Raw genomic sequence first — 23,477 nt, forward strand, 5'->3', positions numbered from 1 at the left:
TTGTTTTCACACTGAAAAAGACAGACGTTTGGATGAATCTTCTCCTCTACCTCAAATAATTCGTTGTTTTCTGGATTCTTCAGTGTTTCATCGGAAGAGAAAATAAAGAAATTCCATGGGAGATTTTGAAATATGTGGCCTAAGGTAACATATGAGGCTGTATCTCGGGTCTAGATACTCTGAACCCCCTGAAGCTTGCTCCTGTTTAGAATTGGACAGACTCAAAACTCCCCATTCCGGTCACTGTAGTGGAGTGGTTAGCGTAGCGTGTAGAATAGTATCCTGGTTAAGGTCTGCTTTTTCATTTTACTTTTGCCATGGTTCACCATTCATCCTCATCGTCCCGATTAATCCAGGTTAACGAAAAGCAACGTAGGCACAATAAAATATGCTTCCGACTCCCAATGGGATACATATTTCGAGTGCCAAGTTCCAGTTCCTTATTACTTAATGTCGCTTTTTCTCCACTTCTGGCTAATCCCGAAGGCTCAGTTGAGGTTATCATGTCTGTTCCTAAAGTCGACTTAAAAGAAGCCTTTGTTAAACCTTGCCTAAACGCCAGAAATTGGCATGCCTCTCGTCCTCTTGGACGGTGTGTTGCTGAACAATTTACTAAAAAGGTCTAGATGCAGAGATATGTTGCACGAGCTGGCAACTATGAAGAAGAGACTTGCTTACATGTGAAATTTCCTTTCCCATCTTCCCAGTCCTTGCTTAAGGGAATTCCGCGATTCTCGTTGGATAAGTGCCCTGGTTATTAGTGTGGTTCAGCCACTCTTTGGACGGCTTCCAGAACATTTCCCCATTTGCTGCATCTGCTCCTTTGCACCGCTTCTTCCCTTAAAGTTGTCTTGAGAGCGATGCTTCCAAAGCTTGCAAAGCTACAACACACTTCGCTCCAAGAGCATTATGTCAAGGTAACAACAGTGCTGTCCTCTTGAGCTGAACCAGGATATTTGCACATGTATGACGGACGCACTGTGTCTAGTTTTTATGGACTACATGACAGATTCTTGTTCTTTCATAAAATTCTAATGGGTGCGTCGACACAGAGGCTGTTTTCCCGTTCTCTTATATGAACGATTGTTTTGTCTTTTTACTTCACTTTTCGAAAAGATCTAACTGAAAAGTGACGCGTTGAAATTGATGAACGGACCGTCACAATCACATTAGACAGGACGCAACACAAGCCCTAGAGAGGAGTACACTGGATGAGAATTCAGGCGCCAGATCATCGTTAGCCTGCAATAATGCAGTCCAGGATGTACTACTTGGAGAAGAGGTTGGGTGATTACGGGAAAGCAACAAATATTGTGGATATGAACTCTCTACCACGAACAAATAAAAGCAGAGAAAAAGTAATATCGGTACCCCATTGTAAAGACCTGAAATCTACATAAAACATGTAGAAGAACTACAATTACTAAACCACTGATAAAAGCTGAGGCTGTTTTTGTGCTGAATTTTGTTATTTAGCGTTGCTTTTCTCTTAGTTTTGACAAATCGCGGCGATGGTGATACGTAATGATGTTATGAAATTGATGGGCATTCACAAGGAACACCAATGTCCCGACACGAAATCCCTGGCATCGTAAAAGAATGAGGCTCCATAAGGATGGGCAATTCACAGAACAACACTCAACCACACAGGCTTTTACTGATTGTGGATCCAGGCGAAAGGAATAGGTTCCCAGGTGTACTGCGAGATACCTTAAGGAGGTCACCACGGAGTAAAAACGAAAAAACTAAACAAAGTAATAACTCAAAGCGCTAAAACCGTAGAAAACTTAGTTGAGGAACGAACAAAGGATATAGTGGAAGTGCCGTTGGTCTTACCAAGCCCCTTCGCCCAAGCAATGCGGGCCTACATGGAGAGGGTTACAAATTGTTTGATGTAGGCAACAAATGGCCCTTGGAAAACCTGGTGGTAGAGACTTATAGGATGATGAAGGCAAAGATGAAAGGGAATGACCGAGTGGATTGAGCTTCCTAAGGATAAGGACAGATGGCAGATAGGTATTGAAGTAGTAATAACTTCCTGATTTCTAAATTTATAGTGTTAATCGTTTCATTCGGTTAAATAAATTTACAAATACATAACTGTTATAGTTATTATTAAACATTACTTACAAAGTAGATTTTGATCTCTCATTATTAACTCTAAAGATACTTAACTTGAAGAGATTTATTATTTGATAGATTTTGTAGCTTCTCATTGATATCACAGGAATGGACTTTTTTTCTATTGGATTATTTTGATTATAAACCCTCATTCTGATAATGCAGATATGAAGCCATTTGCAGTATTTTTAGAACTTAACATATATTCATTGTCATTGAAAATCATTCAGGGCGACAAATCATCTTGATTTGCTTCCTCCTGCTCTTTTTTTTTTTACACCATCATTTTTAAGTGTTGAATATCAGCATCTACAATAAAACTAACTGAAGTATATATGCGTGGATAACAAATTATTATAAATTATTTTGAAGTAAAGTTTGGAATTAAGATGTTTGATCTTAAGTTTAATCCACTTTATGCACAGATAGGCTAACCGGGACTGGGTCTACAGTTTAAAGTGATATCCGAACCAATATGTGCTTTCATCCGGTGTCACAGCGATGACGTTATCTGGTTTGCTCTAGCATTATTGGATTAATTAGTTGTTCTGAGAAAACCTTAGTTATCTTTTTACTGGCCAAACGGTAGGGTGTCTGCCACACAGGAGTCCTGATTTTGACTACCAACGTGGGTGATTTCAAGTGAAATTGTCTCCGTCAATGACTCTTCACTCCCGCCCTCCTCAATGAATACCTGAGATAGAGACGGCAGGAGCGTAGTGCTGTTCACACCTTCCCCAATGTGCTTTAGGTACAGTGCAATGTACAAGGAAAATTCTACGCTAAGTTTAGTCGGAATCACATCTAGAGTTTGAGGTGGGACTCGAACCTACGACTTCTTGTCGATTATAAACTCTGCTATTGGGGATACTTCTGGGAGCATTTTACCTCTCAATAGAAAGTAATAGAAAGACAAACATTGCAGTTTTTCAAATTTTACGGAATTCAATTTTTTATTTATGACCTTATATTATACCCCTGTGTCAATAAAAAAATATTTTCTATTATTTTCTTTAAAGTTTTATCGCGTAAAGATATGACGTCGGTTGACACTGTAAGAGTTTATCTCAAAGATGGCGCACTGATACAATTATAAGAACTTCTATGTGCAACACGCGATAGAACCCTATAATAATAATAATATTGAGTTCGTGCAAAAGGGTGTAACATCGACTAACCCAATCTGACACGATTTTTATTGAAAATATCTTCACCTGCCAAAGCTGAACATGGAACCTTCCACGCATTCTCAGTCCTGCCCTCGTATTCCTCTTCTTCAGTTCCTCTTCTCCACTTCTTCCAGTGTGGAAATCCTCCACGGACATTTCAAAGTCGATTGGAGGAACGGGGGCTTCCAATTTAGAGCCCCAGCAAAGGCCAAACGCGGTGCGATTAAAACCGTTCAGGCGCGCTTTAATTGTCCCAAGATTGGAGCCCCACGCTGGGCGCCAGAATTTAATTACTCCATTACAGTCCCTGCTACCGTTTCCACCTCGTCAATATTTCTCCCAAAGGGCGGTTATTAGCTCCGTGTTCGATGTCTTTTTCTCAAAATTGTTTTCCTTCGAGCAGTTGGGGCCTTATTTATGTAAAGAGGGGGCCTTAAGAAGAAAGTAGTTGTAGCAACATGTCAGGAAAAAATCATAAATTTTTGAAGACTTTACGGAACGTCTTGTTACGGAAAACTTTTAACACCGTCGTAAACATTAATTGAGTTTAGGAATGTGAGCCATGAATAAATATTAGGTTATTGTGTGAATTATTATTTTATGTTATTCACTCCACCAAATGTGGTCATATTAATTGTATGGTTCGTCGCTTGCTCGTAATAGCATAATATAATTGAAATAAATGATGTCTTTTTCTACTTGTAGAGGGCAGCACCTATTAGAATTGACTCTGGATGTATAGTTATAGCCCTTGGACATTACAAAACAAAGAATGGTGGTAGTATTTGTATTAACTACACCCTATGCTCAATATCCAGTTAAAAGTGGAATCCGAGACAGAATTCATGTCGCAAGAAGTATCGTGGAACTTTTCACTCTTTTGTACGCTGCACTGTGAAATAGTGATATAGGTGATATATAAAATGAAAGTATGTGAATAGGGAGAATCTCGATGTTCTGGGAATTGAACCACTCTTAATCGAAAGCAATATTATTTGCAATAAGATCTCGCTACAATTTCACTATTCGAATTACAGAACATTTTCCAGATATCTCGGGGGGGGGCAAGTGCTTCCTCTTGATTGCTGTAATTACTTTTCATAAAATTGTTTATTTTCAAAATTGATTTAAAAACTTGTGTTTTCATCAGTAAGAATTGTTGTACAACATAGCCTTTTTGGAAATTTTGTAGATACGATACACATGGGGCATTGCATGTGAAAGTAGCCCTGAACCACAATTTTTAAAATTAAATGCAGTGATGTAACTTCAACCTATCTTGTAAGTGAACAATCTAAATTTGTCTTTCGGATAAAAATTCAAGTATTTTGCATGTTCTTTTATTTTAACTTTTTTGATTTAGTCGTGTTTTCTATTATGTCCCACCCGTAGCACCAAATAAAAATTAATTTCTCCTTTAACTGTTACAACTCCACTAGAATATTCAAAGCTCAGTTACCATCTCTCTTTGTCTTAAACAATTTATTTTTCATCATTTGAAAAATTCACAGAAACTAAAACACATTTTATATTAAGTAAAGAGGCAGTGTTTCCATCTGTCCCACCCGTGACACAAAATTGTTCACTTACAGCTACAAAACTGGGAAAATATTTTAAGGGTAGTTATTTTTAATCAACAGTGTTAAGTTTTATATTTCATTGCAGAGAAACTGTAAGAAAAATTATGTTTAACTATTCAATTCAATTGGATTCAATTCATGTTTTAAGTCCACTTTTTGCACAGTAAGGCTAATTGGGACTGGACCTACAGTTTAAAGTGGGATCCGAAACACTATGTGCCTCCACCGGGTATCGAACCCGGGACCCCTTACAAGGCAACGACGCTACCACTGCGCCATCGGGGATGCTCTTGTTTAACTATCAGATGAATACTTACTTTAATATAAACATGTAGTCCATGTGTCCCACCCATGACAATGAAATGCCACATATGCAAACACAAATGACATGTGTACAGTTCTGGACAATTTAAAGGAAGTCGGATGATCATCCTACGAGTACGAGTAAGCATTTAATTCACAGCTTTGGCAACACTGCAAGGAAAGCACGCGCTCCGAGAAGCGACTAAGTCTCGGTGGAGAGCGAATGTTTGTTTCTTCATTCTTTTTTATTTTTCTTTCTCCTTTTCTTGTAATCGTTTGGTCCTGTTTATTTGATCAATTCTGTTTTCTTCTTTCTCTGATGCATGCTTCAATACGGAAGTGGAATCCTTTTCTCCCCAGCTACTCTTCCTGTACCCCTTCTGGTGTAACAAAAAGTGGTTTCTTGTTTTTAAGTTCACTTGATGCTCAGGTAGGCTTGCCGGGAAAGGACCCATGGGTTTAACGTGGCATCCAAACCACTGGGATTGAACCTGGAACCCGTTGATTACAAAGCGTCAGCGTTACCGAAACGAAATCGTGGGTTTCTTATAATTTTTTTAGAAGAATAGGTTATATTTGGCAGGAATGCATAACCTATATGCAAACTCATTTGTGTGTGTGTGTATGTACATACATATATATATACGTATATGTGTGTGTGTGTGTGTGTATCAGGCATGTATCTAGAATATATTTGGAGGCGGTCCGAACCAAGTATCTCAGAATTAATAATAATAATGTTTAAATTAAAATAATTAAATTAAATTAAAACCGAGAACCCAGTAACTTCGGTGGCGATATCGAAAGCACATTTAATGTGCTCGACCACTGAACTATATTCAAGTCCCACGAACCTAACAAATCACTCAAAGATATTACTGCTAAAACCAGTTTGTGGCGGTTTTGTAGACATTTACAATAACATGTAGTCGCTATTTTAATTCACGTAGCCTCAAACAATGCTTGCGATTGAGTTATTACATGTACGCTCTTGTATCTAATTACCTGTTTTTGTATATTTTCCAGATCTATACCGATTGGGCGAATCATTATCTCGAGAAGTCGCGGAGCAAGAAGCACATCCAAGACCTTCAGGCTGATGTCACAGACGGAGTTTTGCTATCTGACGTCATCGAAGCAGTCAGTAAGTACTCCATTACTAAAACAAAAATCGAAAAATTATGTCGATGTACAGAGATAGCAACATATGGATTTATTTCTATGAATACGCATTTAGAATAATTTTATTTACATTCAAGAAAATTAGGTTAAAATCCACGCATTTCCAACCACTTTCTTCTCGCTCATTTTTCAGCATCTCTACTCTTAAGAGTTGTGTAATGCTGCTTTTAAGGGAGATATTAACACTAGAAAATTTCCGGACCCGATATCACATCGAACTCTAAATACATCAAATCAAAGTTCATGTACTTTAAATGCATTAATTGACACAGCTAAACGTGTCATTTTGTTATCTTCATCCATAGGCGTGCGCAGGCGCTCTCATTAAGGGGGGGGGAGAGCCATGATGAAAGTTTAGTCGCAAAAAGAAAAACCTCATTTCATCTCACTGTTTTATTGTATTGAAGGGTACTAAAGCAGGGGCGTATATAGTGTGTGTGTTCAGACCTCCTGATAATCACTCTATTAGAAGAATTCTAGTTTCCGCGGCACAAAAGTTCTCTGTTCCCCTCCCCCTTTATAGGCAACTGTCCCCCCGTGCGCAAGCCTATGTCTTCATCTTATCTTTTGTTAACTTTGCGAAGATCGCGTCTGATCTTTTCAATTGATGCATTTAAGCGCATCACACGGAACAGAATCCAATTAAAGTACCCTTTGATGCATTTCTGTGTGTATTTTGACCCAATAAAAAGTGCACCATTTGCAGTTTATTCGTGTTAGTGTGTTATTGGAGTCGACGTATGTGTGTCAATCGATACGTTTCTCGTTCTGTGTGTGTGTTTGAGAATTTTAAAGATAGAAGTGTAAAACTGGTTCTGACATAGTTCTTCCTGCCTAATTCGTTTCCCAAGGACCTGATTTTCAAAATACCGTAACACGGAAATATGTGGAATTTTGAGTGAAAATAAGCATGTATGTTCAGGTGACTTGAGGAAACGCTTGTTGCCAACTCTGTAAAAAAAACCTGAGGAAATGGTAACCAATTTACCCGCGTTTTGACATGGGATTCCCAATATACGTTTTAAGTAATCTTACGGTTATGCTTGAAATTATGAGCGTCTTCATTTGTTAACGATCGAAAAATGCATTTATTGCATTATTTCCAATGGGAGCTTGAAGATGTCAGATGTTATACAATATAATTTTGCCATTCTAAATGCAATGCATTGGATATTATATATGTAACTGATATAGTAGGCAACTTAGAGTGAGAATAGATTTTTGGTTGGTTGATTTGGTGTTTGAAGTCCACTTTATGCACAGTAAGGATAATCGGGACTGGACCTACAGTTTAAAGTGGGATCCGAACCACTATGTGCCTCCACCGGGTATCGATTACAAGGCGACGACGCTACCTCTGCGACATCGGGGAGGTCTACAGTGATAATCGAGTCTATACCAGCAACAGAATGGGAAGAAAAACAAACGAAGGCGAAGAATCGCATCGCATAGCTTGTTACCACAGCCGATGTGGCAATGTTCATTAATCAGTGTTGCCCAGTCCAAGCATCTGTCGTCGTTCCTGATCTTTCCAGCATATATTGTTGCCAATTTTTTTGTCGCGTATGTTTGAAGACGGGTAATAAACCTAGAAGATATATAAACACCCCACTTTCTAGAGCAATGTGACAACAGCGGAATTTATGTCGGCCGCCAAATTTTGCGTCCCCGAGTCTAATTCGTTGGCATAATACTTACATTGTTATGTTCTAAAAATATTTACAAAATAGGTAGGATTGAGTTACACTGGACAAGAATTCAAGAACAAATGTAATGCCATTATAGGAGCAGTTATATTGTGATGTAAATTGCCACTATAGGAGCAGTTGTGACGTTCCTTTCTTGTGTTCGCCACTGGATCACGGATTACTACGTCACGGTAGCTACCCAATCTCCCTGTGCGGCGGAGTTATGAGACTCACCTTAATGTATACTACACTGGATTCTCAGGACGAAACGGTTTGAACAAGAAAATAGCTTCTTACTATTTTACAAATTTAATAAAACATTTTTCCTTTAAACAATCACTGCTAATTAATAACAATATTCACCAACACAATCACTTTTGAATTAAGTTGCTGCTTTTTCTTTAAAACAGCGTTTTTCACAAAATAGACGTCATCTTCCGCAACTCAACTTATTATTTTCTTTTTACGCACTGTTGTCCTGGCAACGGAATCAATAAAAGATTGGACAGTTCTACAAATGTTTATAAACCGGAAATGACTTCCGCTTCCGATATTGCGTGTAACAAATATACAGCAAAAATTACAAATTTAAATCAACACAAACAACAGTATTGAAACTAACAAATATATCGAACAGATGTCTGTGAAATTAACAGAAAGCAAATAAACTATTACATATGGCCAAAATAAACAAAGCGTATCAAGTTCTCCTCCCATACAAACAAAGAAAATTGAGGTAATGTTTATGTACGAAATTTTCTTTGCTACGAAAATTAGTCCTTTTTGATCTGGTGATGCCATCTTTGCAATAATTCCTGTCTTCTTTCGGGTGAACAATTAATTTTCTTCAGGTTGGAAAAATTTTCCCTTCCTATTAATTTATCCTTCCAAGGATCCAGCAAGTTAGCTGTGTTGTGCTTAACATCCTCAACTACATACGGGCCAACGAAGTATTCAAAGAACTTGGATATTTCTTTATCTTTAGCTGAACTTAACCGGTGGTTCCTTTTAAAACCAGGTCTCCTTCTTTTAGTGTGAACGAATGGGGATTGATCCGTATGTTCTTTTTGTTCTTCTGTCGGCTGTTTCGACTTTCTGCGATGAATAATTTGGTTTCCCAGGCTAGAGTCTTCCACTCACTGTCTTCAGGCCAGTCTAATTCCTGCAGTAAGTTAGCTGCTACAGGTCGATTATAAAATAACTCCACTGGGGCATAACCGGTAGCCTCGGATATAGAATTATTGATGAGCCAACAGACAGTCCTCACTTGTTTGCACCAGGAGTCGTGTTTCCGATTGCAAAACGTCCTTAAAAGTCTTACAATTTCCTGATTGCTTCTCTCAATCGGATTGCTTGCTGGGTGATAAGGGGTGGTCCTGATGGGTCTAACAGAGTGGTTTTCCATAAATTGTAGCCATTGCTTGGACAGAAATTGGCTTCCTCTGTCGGACAGCACATACTTAGGTTTCGGATAATGGGTGAAGTATCCCTGCTCTAACTTCCTAATAATTTCATTAGTAGTGGCTGTTCGTAACGGATAGGCTGTTAAGTATCGGGTTCCTACATCAATCAAGGTCAGGATATAGTAGAACGATGAAGACTTAGGTAGTTTGCCAATGATGTCTATTGACAGAACTTCATGTGGTTTCTTTTGGGTCGTGGTCAATCTCTCTCTACATATCCCAAGCTTATCGGGCTTGTTCTTTGAACATATCAAGCACTCTTGAATATATCGTGAAATGTCAGACTTCATATTTTTCCAGAAGTACCTTTTTCTTACTCTCTGATAAGTTTTTGTAAACCCAAAATGGCCAGTGTTATCATGTTCAGCCTCCAACACTTTATCCTTTAAACTTTGCGGAACCACTATACAATGGAATTTCTTTTTACCTCTAGAATTCTTAAATAAAAGGTCTTCCCTCAAAAAATATTTAGCCTCTTCATCTCCATTATTTAACTTGTCTGATATATCTTTACACATTGGATCTTGACTTTGGGACTCCTTCCACAGTTGGATCTCCTGGTTAGGCATGAGAATTTTCTTAGCTGACCACACCTGTAGAATGGTAGGAGTGTTGCCTTCTGTCTCCAGAACCCCTTCAGTCACAGGATAACGACTTAGTACGTCAGCGATCTTATTACTCTTTCCTTCCACATGAATGATCTCATATTTATATTGTTGAAGTTTCAGAGCCCATCGCGTTAATCTGCCATTCCAGTTACGACTTTTTTTCTAACCATATTAGATTTTTATGATCAGTATAGATGAAAAATTTCTGACCATACAGATAAACTTTAAAATGGTCTATCGCAAATAACACAGCTAGACACTCTAGTTCTTGCACTGTATAATGCTTTTCATGGGGCTTTAATTTTCTGCTGGCATACTGAATAATGTGAATCTCAGTCAGATTTATTGGAGTTTCGTGGTTTCCTTGAAATAGAACCGATCCAAGTCCTAACGAAGAAGCATCACACATTATGCAAAACGTCTTAGAAAAATCTGGTTGCGCTAACGCCGGCAGTTGCACTAGTTCCTGTTTCAATCTTCTGAAACAGTTTTCTCTTGTGTTGGTCCATTCCCATTTAACGTTCTTTGACAACAATTGTTCTAAAGGGGCAGATTTTTGTGCCAAATTCTCTACAAAACGACGTCTCCAGTTAATCAGCCCGAGAAATTGTTGCAAATCCTTCTTGTTCCTGGGACGTGGAAATTTTAAAATGGCTTCATTCTTCTTAGGATCAACCCTGATGTGTGTTCCGGATATAATATGGCCTAGATATTTAATTTCTTCCTTTCCGAATTCACACTTCTTAAGTTTCACTGTAAAACCTTCCTTCTGAAGAGTATCCAAGACGAATGACAAGTGTTGAAAATGTTTGTGAATCGTTTCATCAAATATCAAAAGATCATCTATATAAACTGTCAAGAATTTCTCAGTAGATGGATTAAACAAATTGTGCATGGAATACATAAATACAGCTACTGCATTGGTCAAACCGAAAGGCATTCTCGTAAAACACCAAGATCTTCCGTTGTATGTAAAGGCTGTGTATATTTGATGCTTCTTATTAATTGGAATTTGTAAATATCCTGAAGCAAGGTCCAAACAGGAGAAATACTTCTTCCCTCTAAATTTCTGTAGAGCTTCCTGAATTTGAGGTACTGTACTCCTGGGAGCTACAATTTGTTTATTTAGTTTTCTAAAATCAATGCAAGGTCTAACCGACCCGTCCGGTTTATCCACTACCAATAAGGGATTTAAATATGGTGAGTTGCAGGGTATAATTACTCCCCACTCTTGCCACTTCAATAATTCTTCTTCCAGCTTTTTTCTCTTGGACAACGGAACAGGATAAGGATTGGAGAAAACAGGTTCTTCACTGGTCAGATTTATTTCGCAGATAGAATTTCTAGATAATCCTGGCATGTCGGCGAATATTCTTCTATATTTCAACAATAAATTAAATAGCTGCTCCTTTTCCTCAACTCTCAAAACATCTGAAGCAAAGGCTTTATCTCTTATGTCTGATTCTGTTGCAGTCCACTCATCAGTGTTAGCTTCTTCCTCCGCTTTCGTACACTGTATTAAGGCTGTCTTCTCCCGCGACTCGCCCTTCTCTGAATCTCCAGCGTTAGGAAGTAAATGTTGCGCTACTGTGTGTCCGTCATTGATCAGATACAATTTTTCTGCGCCTGCATCCAGAGTGGCTTTGTATCTTCGAAGGAAAGGATAACCAAATAATAAGTCAGCTTCTAAGCACTTGACCACATATACCAAATCTTCAAATATAAAACCGCCAATTTCAAAATTTATTCGCCTGCAACCAGCTATCCGTGATCTTTCTTTTCCAGCAAAATCTTTTAATATTACGCCTGGACACTTCTGCAATTTAAGACCTGGTAATCGCTCTCGTACTTGAAGCCAAATATTATAATTCATAAGGGTACATTCGCTACCCGTGTCCAGAGTGCATTTTATTTGGAATCCTAATACCTCGACTGAAATTTCAGGTTTCTTCACATTATCCCTATCTTCTTCCATTATCGTCTTTCTAATTTTTAAATAATTTAGAGGAGTGGCTTCGATATTCAAGTACAATACTTCTAAAGGATCTTCTGTTAGGAATGGGTCTTCACTTTCGTCGCTTTCTTTTACTTGCATGCCCTTCATTGCAAGCGTAAGAGTACCGCTTACAACGGGCGCTGGGCTAAACCCAGAACTTCATTGCAGTTAATTTCCCATGGCGACGCTGTAACTCTAAGATTACTGGAAGGTAGCTCTTCCGTCTGTATTGCACACTCTTTTCGTTCTGGAGCTCTTTGATCTCTTCTCCAACTATTTGTGTACGGCGTAGTCCTTCTATAAAGTCTGTTACTTGTCCAGTTTCTATTCTTCCACCTACCACCCGGGAATCGCTGTCCTTCTCTGGTGATTGGTTCCTTCCCATTTCCGCTCTCTGCGCTGCGGGATCCTCCAGGATTATTAGTAGAAGTTGTCATCTGTACTCTGCGAACTCGAGGTTGGTTAGGTCTCCTTTCTTCTGCTTTATTACCGTCGCCTCTCCACCCATCTATCTGTTCTGAGGCTTCGTACTTCCCCAAGAAGTTGGTCAACTGGTCAATGTTTCGAGGATCTCTTGTTAATACTAGCTGCCGTATTCTGTATGGGAGCTGATGAATAATTAAACTTAACACTTCTGTTTGGTCCACACGTTCGACCAAGTTACAGTATGACCCGTAGACGTCCCAACAATAATCCTCCATAGAAAGACCTGAGGATTTGGAATATCTTCTGTTTCTTAAAATCTGGATCTCTCTCTGCTTCGCTTCTGCAGAGGCATACTGTTTTTTAAACGCGGCACAAAACTGTTCAAAAGACTTCCACCTTCTCTCGTTGGCAATAAACCAGGCTTTAGCTTTCCCTTTCATTACAGAAGGAAGCACCTTTAATCTATAGTTCATAGGCATTTTCATTATGTCCATGGACGTTTTCAGTTCTTCCAAATAACGCTCCGCTGATATGGAATTTATTTCTCCGGTAAATTTGCTCAGAGAGTTAATATCCGACATTCTAAAAAAATGTCCAGTGTGAGATGGACTATGAGAGACATCAGGAGATTTATCAATATCTTCTCTGGGTATCCCTTTTGTACTTTGGATACGTCTTCTCCTCTTACGGTTCCTTTTAGTCAACAATTCAGCAGAAGATACAGATTTTGTTGAAGATATACCGGAAATCAAAGGGTCATTATCATCTCTCACCCATCGAACATTTTCCACAGATCTGTCAGTATTTCCAGCAGTCATTCCTGGATTTCCTTGGACAGATTCTAAATGTAATCTCTCCAATTTCCCTAAAAGGAATTCCTCCATAAAATAGAACTTCTGGTTAATTTCTTTATTCATCTTCTCACTGTCCTGCATATACAAATTCCTTGAAGTACTTTGCTGATCCACGACGGATTCTATCCTTGCTTTTACGGTGTCCAATTCATTCATTACTTTTCGTCTGTCTACTTCCCTGACTTCTTCTATGTTATTTAGTTCATCTCTCCCTTCATCAATCTGTTTTAACAAATCACATCGCACAACTTCCAATTCTTCTTTGTTTTCTTGTCTTCTGTCTTCTATTACTCTCATCATTTCATTTTTATCTTCTTTCCGCTCATCCTCAATCTTCTTCATCAATTCTTCTCGATCTGCTTTCATTCACGTCATCATTTCCTCCTTATCATTCCTAAATACCTCCTCCAAGTTTCTGAAAGCTACCTTAGTTTCGTTTCTTCCGTCTTCAATAATCTTCATCAACTCCTTCTTATCCTCTTTCCGTCCTTCTTCAATCATCTTCCTCAATTCATTCTTATCTTCTAGCCTTCCTTCTTCCATTTTCTCAAACCTCTTTATCATTTCATTCTGATCTTCTTTCCTTCCTTCTTCAATGATCTTCCTTAATTCATTCTTATCTTCTAGCCTTCCTTCCTCCATTTTCTCAAACCTCTTTATCATTTCATTCTGATCTTCTTTCCTTCCTTCTTCAATGATCTTCCTTAATTCATTCTTATCTTCTAGCCTTCCTTCTTCCATTTTCTCAAACCTCTTTATCATTTCATTCTGATCTTCTTTCCTTCCTTCTTCAATGATCTTCCTCAATTCATTCTGATCTTCTTTCCTTCCTTCTTCAATTCTCTTTAACCATCCACAAAGTACCTCCATATTTAAAGTAGCACTATGCGATTTGCAATTTTTACAAACTAAGTCATCATCAGGAATAAATTCTCTGGATATTGGCAAATTTGCACACCCTAAATGGAAATACGCCTCGCATTTCCTGCACTGAAATATTTCGTCCAAAAGCTTATCTTTATCATCACAACAACTCAATTTATCCATTTTCTTCTTGCTCTGGCTTCGCAAAATTCTCCTGCTCATACCTTGATATCTCTGCAAAATCGATCACATGACTTACATCTATGTGTTATCAGACTTTGTAACGCTCGACAATTTCCTCATGACTTCACACGGCACAAAACACACGTTTTTTTCACACGATATTACAGTTACAATTTATCCTTTTACATCATCGATGCCTTCACGTTGAGCGCCAAATTTACCTGTGACGTTCCTTTCTTGTGTTCGCCACTGGATCACGGATTACTACGTCACGGTAGCTACCCAATCTCCCTGTGCGGCGGAGTTATGAGACTCACCTTAATGTATACTACACTGGATTCTCAGGACGAAACGGTTTGAACAAGAAAATAGCTTCTTACTATTTTACAAATTTAATAAAACATTTTTCCTTTAAACAATCACTGCTAATTAATAACAATATTCACCAACACAATCACTTTTGAATTAAGTTGCTGCTTTTTCTTTAAAACAGCGTTTTTCACAAAATAGACGTCATCTTCCGCAACTCAACTTATTATTTTCTTTTTACGCACTGTTGTCCTGGCAACGGAATCAATAAAAGATTGGACAGTTCTACAAATGTTTATAAACCGGAAATGACTTCCGCTTCCGATATTGCGTGTAACAAATATACAGCAAAAATTACAAATTTAAATCAACACAAACAACAGTATTGAAACTAACAAATATATCGAACAGATGTCTGTGAAATTAACAGAAAGCAAATAAACTATTACATATGGCCAAAATAAACAAAGCGTATCACAGTTATATTAATATTGTGATGTAAATTTCAACTTTTCTTGTGGTTCAAGTCCTGATTCGAACGCCATTTCGATATCTTTGACATAGCTCAAGAGGAAGCCTACCGCACGGGTATCTGTAGTGTTTAGACATTTTATATGAGTATAAAAAAATAGCACAACGCAATAACACAATCTAGCAAAGATAACCACAACCTCACGATATGAAATCTCTAAAGAAACTGAATTGGCAACATCGCATTTACTCCACGTGGAGTTGTCAAGTGCTGTCAGTTCTTAAAACGGTAGGAAAGGTTTGAGGTGAGGATCTATGGGTTCCACCTGGACTTGACATGTAGTTGTCAAAGGGAAAGTGATGTTTCGAAACTTCCTTTGAAGTAAAATGCCATTCGAATTACGGCAGGAAAGCCTATCCTTCAGCCCACCTAAATGCTGCTTGACCTTAGACCAGTATAGTAATAAGACTTATTTTGAAACTGTATCTTCTTGTTATTGAAGAATATGAAGGAATTTTTCCTACAATATCTGGAGTATATTCGTATGTACTACACTTCTTGTTGGGGAAATTTTTTAACAGTAACTAGTCTTAATAACACCATCAAATTATTACAGTCACCTACCTACATTCCTTAAGAACGTGCGGTAGAAGTAATGCCATCTAGATTCAAAGTATCACCCATGAGGTCCTGTCGTTAATTGAAGCTTTGGGGTGTGAACAGAAGCGGCGCTAGGATTAATCACATAGGGGTGCTGAGGGGGGTGGGATAAAATGTATGGGGTGATGTGGAAAATATAGAAAACATCAAACATGACATGAATGCAAGGGCGCCCGCGGGGCAGAGTAAGATTTCATATCTTTCCAGAAACTTATATTTTACCTTTATGTTATACAAATCATAAAATTGAAATTGATTTGAAAATTCTTTGGTGTTGGTGCCACGTTCAGGCTTGAGCCCACTATTTAAGGGGGGAGAGGGACAATTTCCCCTAGATCTTTCTCGCTGCGGCAGCTGCCGATCACTGTTGCCAACTTCACTCTTTTGGAGCCAGATCTTTCGTGCACTCGTTTGGCTGTGAACTGTAGCACCCGCTCCCTGCTCCACTATGATGTCATCACTGGCTCCGGCCCACAAAGACCAACTTTTGCCATGAATGTATCTTTTGCACGTGACATGATATTGTTAAATTGCCTGCGTCCCCAGCTACTTTTATATAGCGGCGTGGCTGAGGTGAAGGTAGCAATATTGTTATCCGGGAATCCTTTATTTTCGATTTCATATGAGCATCAGTGGATTATTGAGATGGGTGCTGCCGCCAAATCTAGGCGGTGAAAATTAAGAATAAATTGCCATCACTTTAAAGCTAACGGTAATAGCAGCGCCCCTCTTGATACCTAAAATTACCCTTACACTTTATGCAGCCCTCGTTAATCTAGCTCCTTGAAAGTCATCTTTATCTCTATTAATGGTGAAATTTAGCTGTTTAATGCACATCGGGTTTGGCAACATTGCCAGGAGGGCCGTAGGAGGCAAGGAGAAATTAATTAGGCTTATGGGATCATTATTTTATTCGTTCTCTCGGAAATATCAAACATCCAATGACGTAGAGAAGTACATGAACGGAAAAAGGACACGTTGAACTATGGCATAGTAGTAGGAAAAGTTGAAACTCCCATTTGATTAGCCGTAACTTGAAGTTGAAGTTTATTTCCCATAAGGAATGCATGGAATTCTGTTAATACTTATTAATCATATTTGTCAAACATCGTGTCTAGCTTACTAATCAACTTGAGAAACAGTTTCCACTTGCAACATGGAGAGAAATTCATACTCTCTTGCGTACTAATCCCTTTTTTAAATAGCAGTGCCGAATCCGACGATATTGAAATAAATGCACAACTGGTACTTAATTGTCCCTCTTTGCCTTAAGTAGAAACTGGATTCACCTTATATTTTTTCCATATACATCTAATATTTTGTTCATAAACAGTTCTTTGTCTTTTGTCTTTTTGTGCCTTTTAACGATGGACGATCAGAGACCACTGCTTTTTTCATTGAGGCATACATACATTTTGTGTATAACACAAATTGTTTACTAATTAATATACAGACGAACCCCTCACTCCTTTCTCCACTGACCCAGTAAGGCTCTTTTGAATGATTGAAGTGACAGACTGTTTATATCAAGGCTCGGATCATTTGCTACCACTTCATTATAAGTTTTACAAATTTTCCACATCGGAGATATCTTTACATAATTTGTTCTATATTTTGGTACATGAAACAACCCGGGTTTCGGTCTGGTTCTCATTTGAGGTGCACGACATTGTAATGCACATACTAACCTCATAGAGTCTATTTTGTTATTTACAGTTTTATATAGCGTGCTCATCAAATTAAGATTAAACCTTTCTTCGATTTTTTCAATGTTAAACTGCGATACAAGCTTAGAGTACGGAGTGAATTTATGATTCACTTTGTCCTCTTTGTACTTTATGCACCTCAAGAACTTGGACTGAATCACCTATATTTCCCTCATAATGTTTTCTTTTTCTTTTAACCAAGGGCTGTCATATTACCTATACATATTCTACGAGTGAGCGTACTAGGGAGACATACAATGTTATTATGTTATTAATATTGATGTACTTGGTACATCTTTCCCACATCTTTTTATGAACCCTAGTTTTTTGTACGCTTGATTAACGTACTACTGTTCTACTATTTGCAAATAAAATAACACCTACAAAAAATACGAAATCATGTAGCCATTTCAGGTAATTATCACAATGCTTCCCTAACATAGAAGTGTGTATAAACAACAACATCAACAATGTAAAAAAAAAATGTGGATACAACTCGCGTTAAATAATTTTCCGGACACAACCCGATGATCTAAATTTTTTGTTGCAGTGCGATTTTGAGAATAGAGGAAGAACAAGTAGGCAGAAAATAAAACGGTTTTTTATCAGCAATGCTGCAAACAATTAGAAATGAAACAACCCACACTGAGCTGTAGGCAATTATCTAAAACTCCACCGGAATAACAAAACTACAAACAATTCTTAACAACAATGGTGACAATAACCGCTGATATTTATATACCGGTAGATCGCTGCCACTACAAATAAGTAAATGCGATTTCTCTTTCAGGGCCAGTGGATTGCCTGTTGAATAAAATAATAGCGTCATCACTTCAATACCTAACATTCTGCACCCAAAGTGGAGATATTGTCTGAATAGCATAACGTAATATAACATTTCATTAGGTTTAAAATCAGTTTTGAAAACGGGGGCCCGGAAGAAAATTAAGGGGTGTGCAAGCACCCCTTCGCACCCCATGGCGCCGCCCCTGGAAGTGAATCAGGTAGTCCCTAATTAACCTTGGTCGTAATTATGAAGCATAGATCTGTCTTGATCCGTCTTGCAGGAGTCACCCTCCTGTTGAAGTCCGGGACACACAATAGGAAGCCAGCCATTCCGTTGTAGTTAAGGAAACGAAAGCGCTGAAAGCATCGCAGTCAGATTGGAGCCACCTCTTCTATCACCGCTGGAAACCTCCTCGATTTACTCAGCTGTTCCGTTCCCTTCCACCCCCAGAACAGCCACCAATAACCTATGATTAATTAGCCCCCATTGATTTCCGTAAATCTGAGCCCGGCCACTCTTCATCAATCATCGTTGGTTATTTTCTCTCCCCTCGTTTTCAAGATGCCACCTGTCAAGGAACCACGAAAGTGGCTGAGGTTCTTTTGGGGGAAAGGGGGGGGGGGCAGGAAGCTTTAGCAAAGTTACATCTGGGGGTGAGTGCCTTAAGGTGCGTGCTAGCTTCAGATGAACACGGGTAAATAGGATTACTTCTTACCGTCCTAATGTGTAACGAGTTAAGGTGGGAAATCGTGCACCGCATTTTCTGGGGGGGGCGCAATCCCAACCAGTGTTGCTACAAATTTGAAATAACAATCACTCTCTTCACAACTTTCCCCCGATGACCGAATCATATTATAAGTGATGTTTTAATGCATTTTCCTGTTTGATCCGAAAGTCTGCAACCCTAACATTCTTAGGTAATAATACAAAAATCTTAAGAGGTATCCACACTTGTCTTTTTGGATTATAAACCTAACATTTTTCAAGTTTTTTTCACATTTGTTCCCTTACTTGATAATACCATGCAACACTAAATTTACTCAAAAACATATGTAAAATTTTTCACAGCCGCAATTTGAAGATTCGTAGGTACAGTCACCAGCAATAACAATGGGGCACCTACATCCTGAAATATTCGCTTTCCTACAAGGCGTTGTGTGTGTTGCCTACTTATACGGCGGTGGTAGAACTTGCCTTTGAAAATTTGGTGTAAATATCCACTTATCGCCGTAGTCAGGCAACACACACACAACGCCTTACAGGGAAGCGAATATTTCGGGATCGAGGTGTGTCATTTTTATTCTGGTGACTGTACAATCACAGGCTGCCCAGCCTTTCTGTCAGAGGGGTGAAAATTATCATTTCATGTGTTTTTATTTAACTCTAATGAAAATAAGTTACACTTACACCCCTGTGGGGTCTAACAGACCCTAATTGTTTCAGTTTGGGGTGATTTTTTTTTTTTAATTTCCAAGGTCGATTCAGTGTTTTTGTTTTATTTCAAACTTACCAATACATATAAAGTACACAGTTGAATAAGGTTTGCTTGTTTTATTACAAACATACCAAAACTTACAGAGATCAAGGTTTACTAAAGTTTATTTGTTTTATTACAAACACAAATTGATACAAAATACAAGGTTGACTAAGTATATGTATTTTAATACTAACTTACCAATACATATATAGTATGAGGTTCTGGATGTATACATAACACAAACAAATATATCTAAATTTTGTATTAGTGGTAGGTTCTTTCTCCATACATGCATTTCTTGCATAACACGTTGATGTGCTGCATGCAGAGTGGTGTATCACATTTCCTGCAAGAGAGTCTTCTTGTCGGCCTTTCGAGGGCATTCTCTATAACTTTGTTTCCTATATTATGATTTTGATGTAGATGGTACTGGTACGTTTCGTTCTGTTTTCTCTTCTCCTGAAAGCAAAGACTACAAAACTTACATCGAGTTATTTTTCATTCACGATGTTCAATGAAAAATACTTACACTTATACTCTGGTGGGGTCCCTCAGACCCCAAATGACTCATATTGCAAAAACGTCCCAGTAAATGTTTGATCCCATTCAGACAATGAAAGTCAAACTCAAACTATGAGGGTAGATAAGAAATTAGAGCCATCTACTGAGTAGCTTTAAATTTAGAAAGAAATACATGACGACTGAGGTCTGTCAGACCCCACCAGAGTAGTTTAGGATTAAAAGGGCATAATATTGCACTTACGTACATATGCCTACATTCTTCGCATTGATAATATTAATTCTGAGATTTAATGTTTTACGATTTCGATATATTGAGTTATTTCAACGCTTTCTACTTCGTAACATGGTAGTTATACCACAGGCATCCTTAATTAGAGTAACAATTCATTAATTACAGAAGTCTAACTTCTTCCTTCCTAATGCGTCATAACCTCAACCAATGACGACACAGTGTGCCTAAATACAAGTGGATGGCCCAACCTGTGTATACCTGCCTCGACGTTCACTATAGAATACGGATGGGAAAATATAGAATACCGAAGCTGATTATAACGGATTTTACTCTATCTTGTAAAGCAATTATTTGTGTTTTATATGCATATTATAATGGACAAAAAACGGAATAAAATCTGTTTGGTCCAAAAATAAAATAATAATAATAATCACTCTCATGAAATTCATGAGCACTTATTGCAATACAAGTTAATCGTTTTATTGATAAAAATATGGCAGTCCAATATTACAATTTACAATTCGAATTCACAAAATTTTTCGGTGTATTGGCCTTAAATGTGATGCCGAAAGGGACTCCTCACCAGTGATGTCCCGTAGACTATAAGTTTACGTCTACATGCGTTGTCTACACGTAATCTACGCGTAGATTACATTGCGTTGTAGTTTACATAGACTACGTAGACAATCTAAAGTGCATTAAAATTAATTTTCAAGGGTTTCATGAAGGGAAAGTGACATTTTCAACTATATTGGTTCCTAACGAAATGAAAAGAATCCTATTTACAACAAAATTTCTCATCTCTTCTATTATCAACTATGGAAGAAAATAAATAGTATGCAAAAAACAACAACAGATGGCAGCCGTGAGACAAAAGTGATATTTTCCCCATAAAACATAAGAATATTTCCTATATTAGATTTCTTCCTAGTTGAGAAATTGTTCGAATTTGGAAGAAAGAGTATGAAAAGTTCTCTTTACACATCAGCAACTGATACACAGTATTATTTTCTTTTAATTCCACGGCGCCCTTTGCTAAGTTATCACCTTTCGCCATGTTGTTTACATAGATTACGTAATCTACGTGTATAAAATAGTCTACGTGTAGAATGTAGACTATCGTTGTTTACGCGTAGACGCACATCACTGCTCCTCACGCTTCACAATACACACCTTCGCATTTATATGCAATCCGTTTTAAAACACAAGAAAAATTTATGCTCAAAATACTATTTTAGTACATTATTCTAGTTAGATACATGAGCGTTGCATGCATCCACTTTTTAAATGGATCTTTCAATTCATTGAGATTCATGTGCCAGCCATCGGGCAACATATTTCCTGTATCAGTTTTTGCCAGCGACCATATCGTCGATGTTTTCACGAACTGGCGAATGTGTCAACTCCCCTGCATCACGAACCGGCGAATGTGCAAAATATTGATTTTGAGAAAAACGAAGTTGAAAGTAGCCAATTTTGCGTTAATTGCGAATCATTGAAAAAAATATTCGAGCTAGACTATATTTTGAGATAACAATAAATGCTGTGTGAGAAGGTAGTTCACATGAGAAAGAACACCGCAGAAAGAATTTTAATGAACAATAAATGAACAAAAGATTTCATTGAATCTATTCGTCAGTTCGTGAAAAAAAATGGAATATTTTTAGCTTTATTCGTCATTGTAATTTTCACTAAAACTGCGAATTCTACAGTTCAAGGCTAAACCTTTTAACTTATTTATTGGATATTTATACAGAGTTAAATATTAGGCCAATCCTTAATACACTAATCATAACATACACCATAACAGTTTAATACGTAACAGTGAGAAACATAGAAATTCACACAACACTAGACGTACCCGCAAATAAATTTCAAGAATAATAATATTCAGGAATTAAAATGTAAGGAACAAAATAGTAATACATTGACCAAAACTAGTCTGTTATCAAATATAAAGTTAATAGACGCAAAATGGTTGTACAATTAGTGAGGTAATCTGACATAGAAGTCTTTATAATCAGGATGAGAAATTACTGGTATTACTCCTTGACATAATGACAGCAAGTCCTGGTATTTTTTTCATAGGCAGTTTTGGCTTTGAAGTAAAAACCCTTGGCTGTAAATTGTTCTCTTTAGCACTGCGTGGATTAGGAAGTGATATACTTGAGTGTGTGTTTAGGTTATGCGATGGTTTTATAAATATATTGGGACAACCCTTGCGCCCTTGAATTTGCATGACTTTTGTCCAGTCCACGGGTTGACCCTCATTTGTTGTTCTAACTTTTAGGATACGCAGGTACTGCGAATATTGTTTCCAATCTAAGACGTCTTTAGTATGCAACTCATGAACAGCATATGGTTGTTTCTTTCTTGCCATCCTGATACCGGGATGAGTTGGGCAGGGATGAAGATATCTTCACTCCGTCGAAGTGCGTTTTCAATTGTACCGTGAATAGCATAACCTTCACTTTGTCCGTGACTCGTTTTTTGAAGAAGAAAACATGTATGGTGTTGATGTTTTGTGCTTCATTGGTTAAAAAATAAACGAACATAGAAGGCAGGATAGTGTTTTTGTTCTGAGATGCACATCCATCGGCGAAGAACGCTACCTGTTTTACACCTTGTTCATCTTTCATCAGCAGAAACTTCCTTAAGTTTGTTGCAACTTCATTCGGACCTCTTTTCTCTAATCCTTCGTGCCAAACGTAGCAATGACCGCTTTTACTAGCTAATTCATAAATTGTAAAATTGTAGGCTGATAATTTTCTTTTGTAATGCAGTTCAGTTCGTTTGCTCTGTGGTAGATTCATGACTTGCTCCATGTCAAAGCAAGCAGCCACGAACTCCTGTGGATCTTATACAGCTGTATCTT

The 23,477-nt window shown here is 37.9% G+C and overlaps 1 protein-coding gene across 8 annotated transcripts in view; it reads left to right on the plus strand.

Moving 5' to 3' along the window:
- Nucleotides 1-23,477, plus strand: part of sick (sickie) — a 1,061,378-nt gene that overhangs the window by 274,734 nt on the left and 763,167 nt on the right. For all 8 annotated transcript variants that reach the window (XM_083119471.1, XM_083119472.1, XM_083119464.1 and 5 more), the window contains exon 2: nucleotides 6,200-6,317. Coding sequence is in view for 6 of the 8 variants with exons in the window: in XM_083119464.1 (XP_082975590.1) it covers nucleotides 6,200-6,317 (118 nt within the window). In the remaining 2 variants the exon portion in view is untranslated. The remainder of the gene's footprint in view (nucleotides 1-6,199; nucleotides 6,318-23,477) is intronic.

The sequence above is a fragment of the Lepisma saccharinum genome, chromosome 3, assembly GCF_977018435.1.
Source record: "Lepisma saccharinum chromosome 3, izLepSacc3.1, whole genome shotgun sequence".
NCBI classification, from domain to species: Eukaryota; Metazoa; Arthropoda; class Insecta; order Zygentoma; family Lepismatidae; genus Lepisma; species Lepisma saccharinum.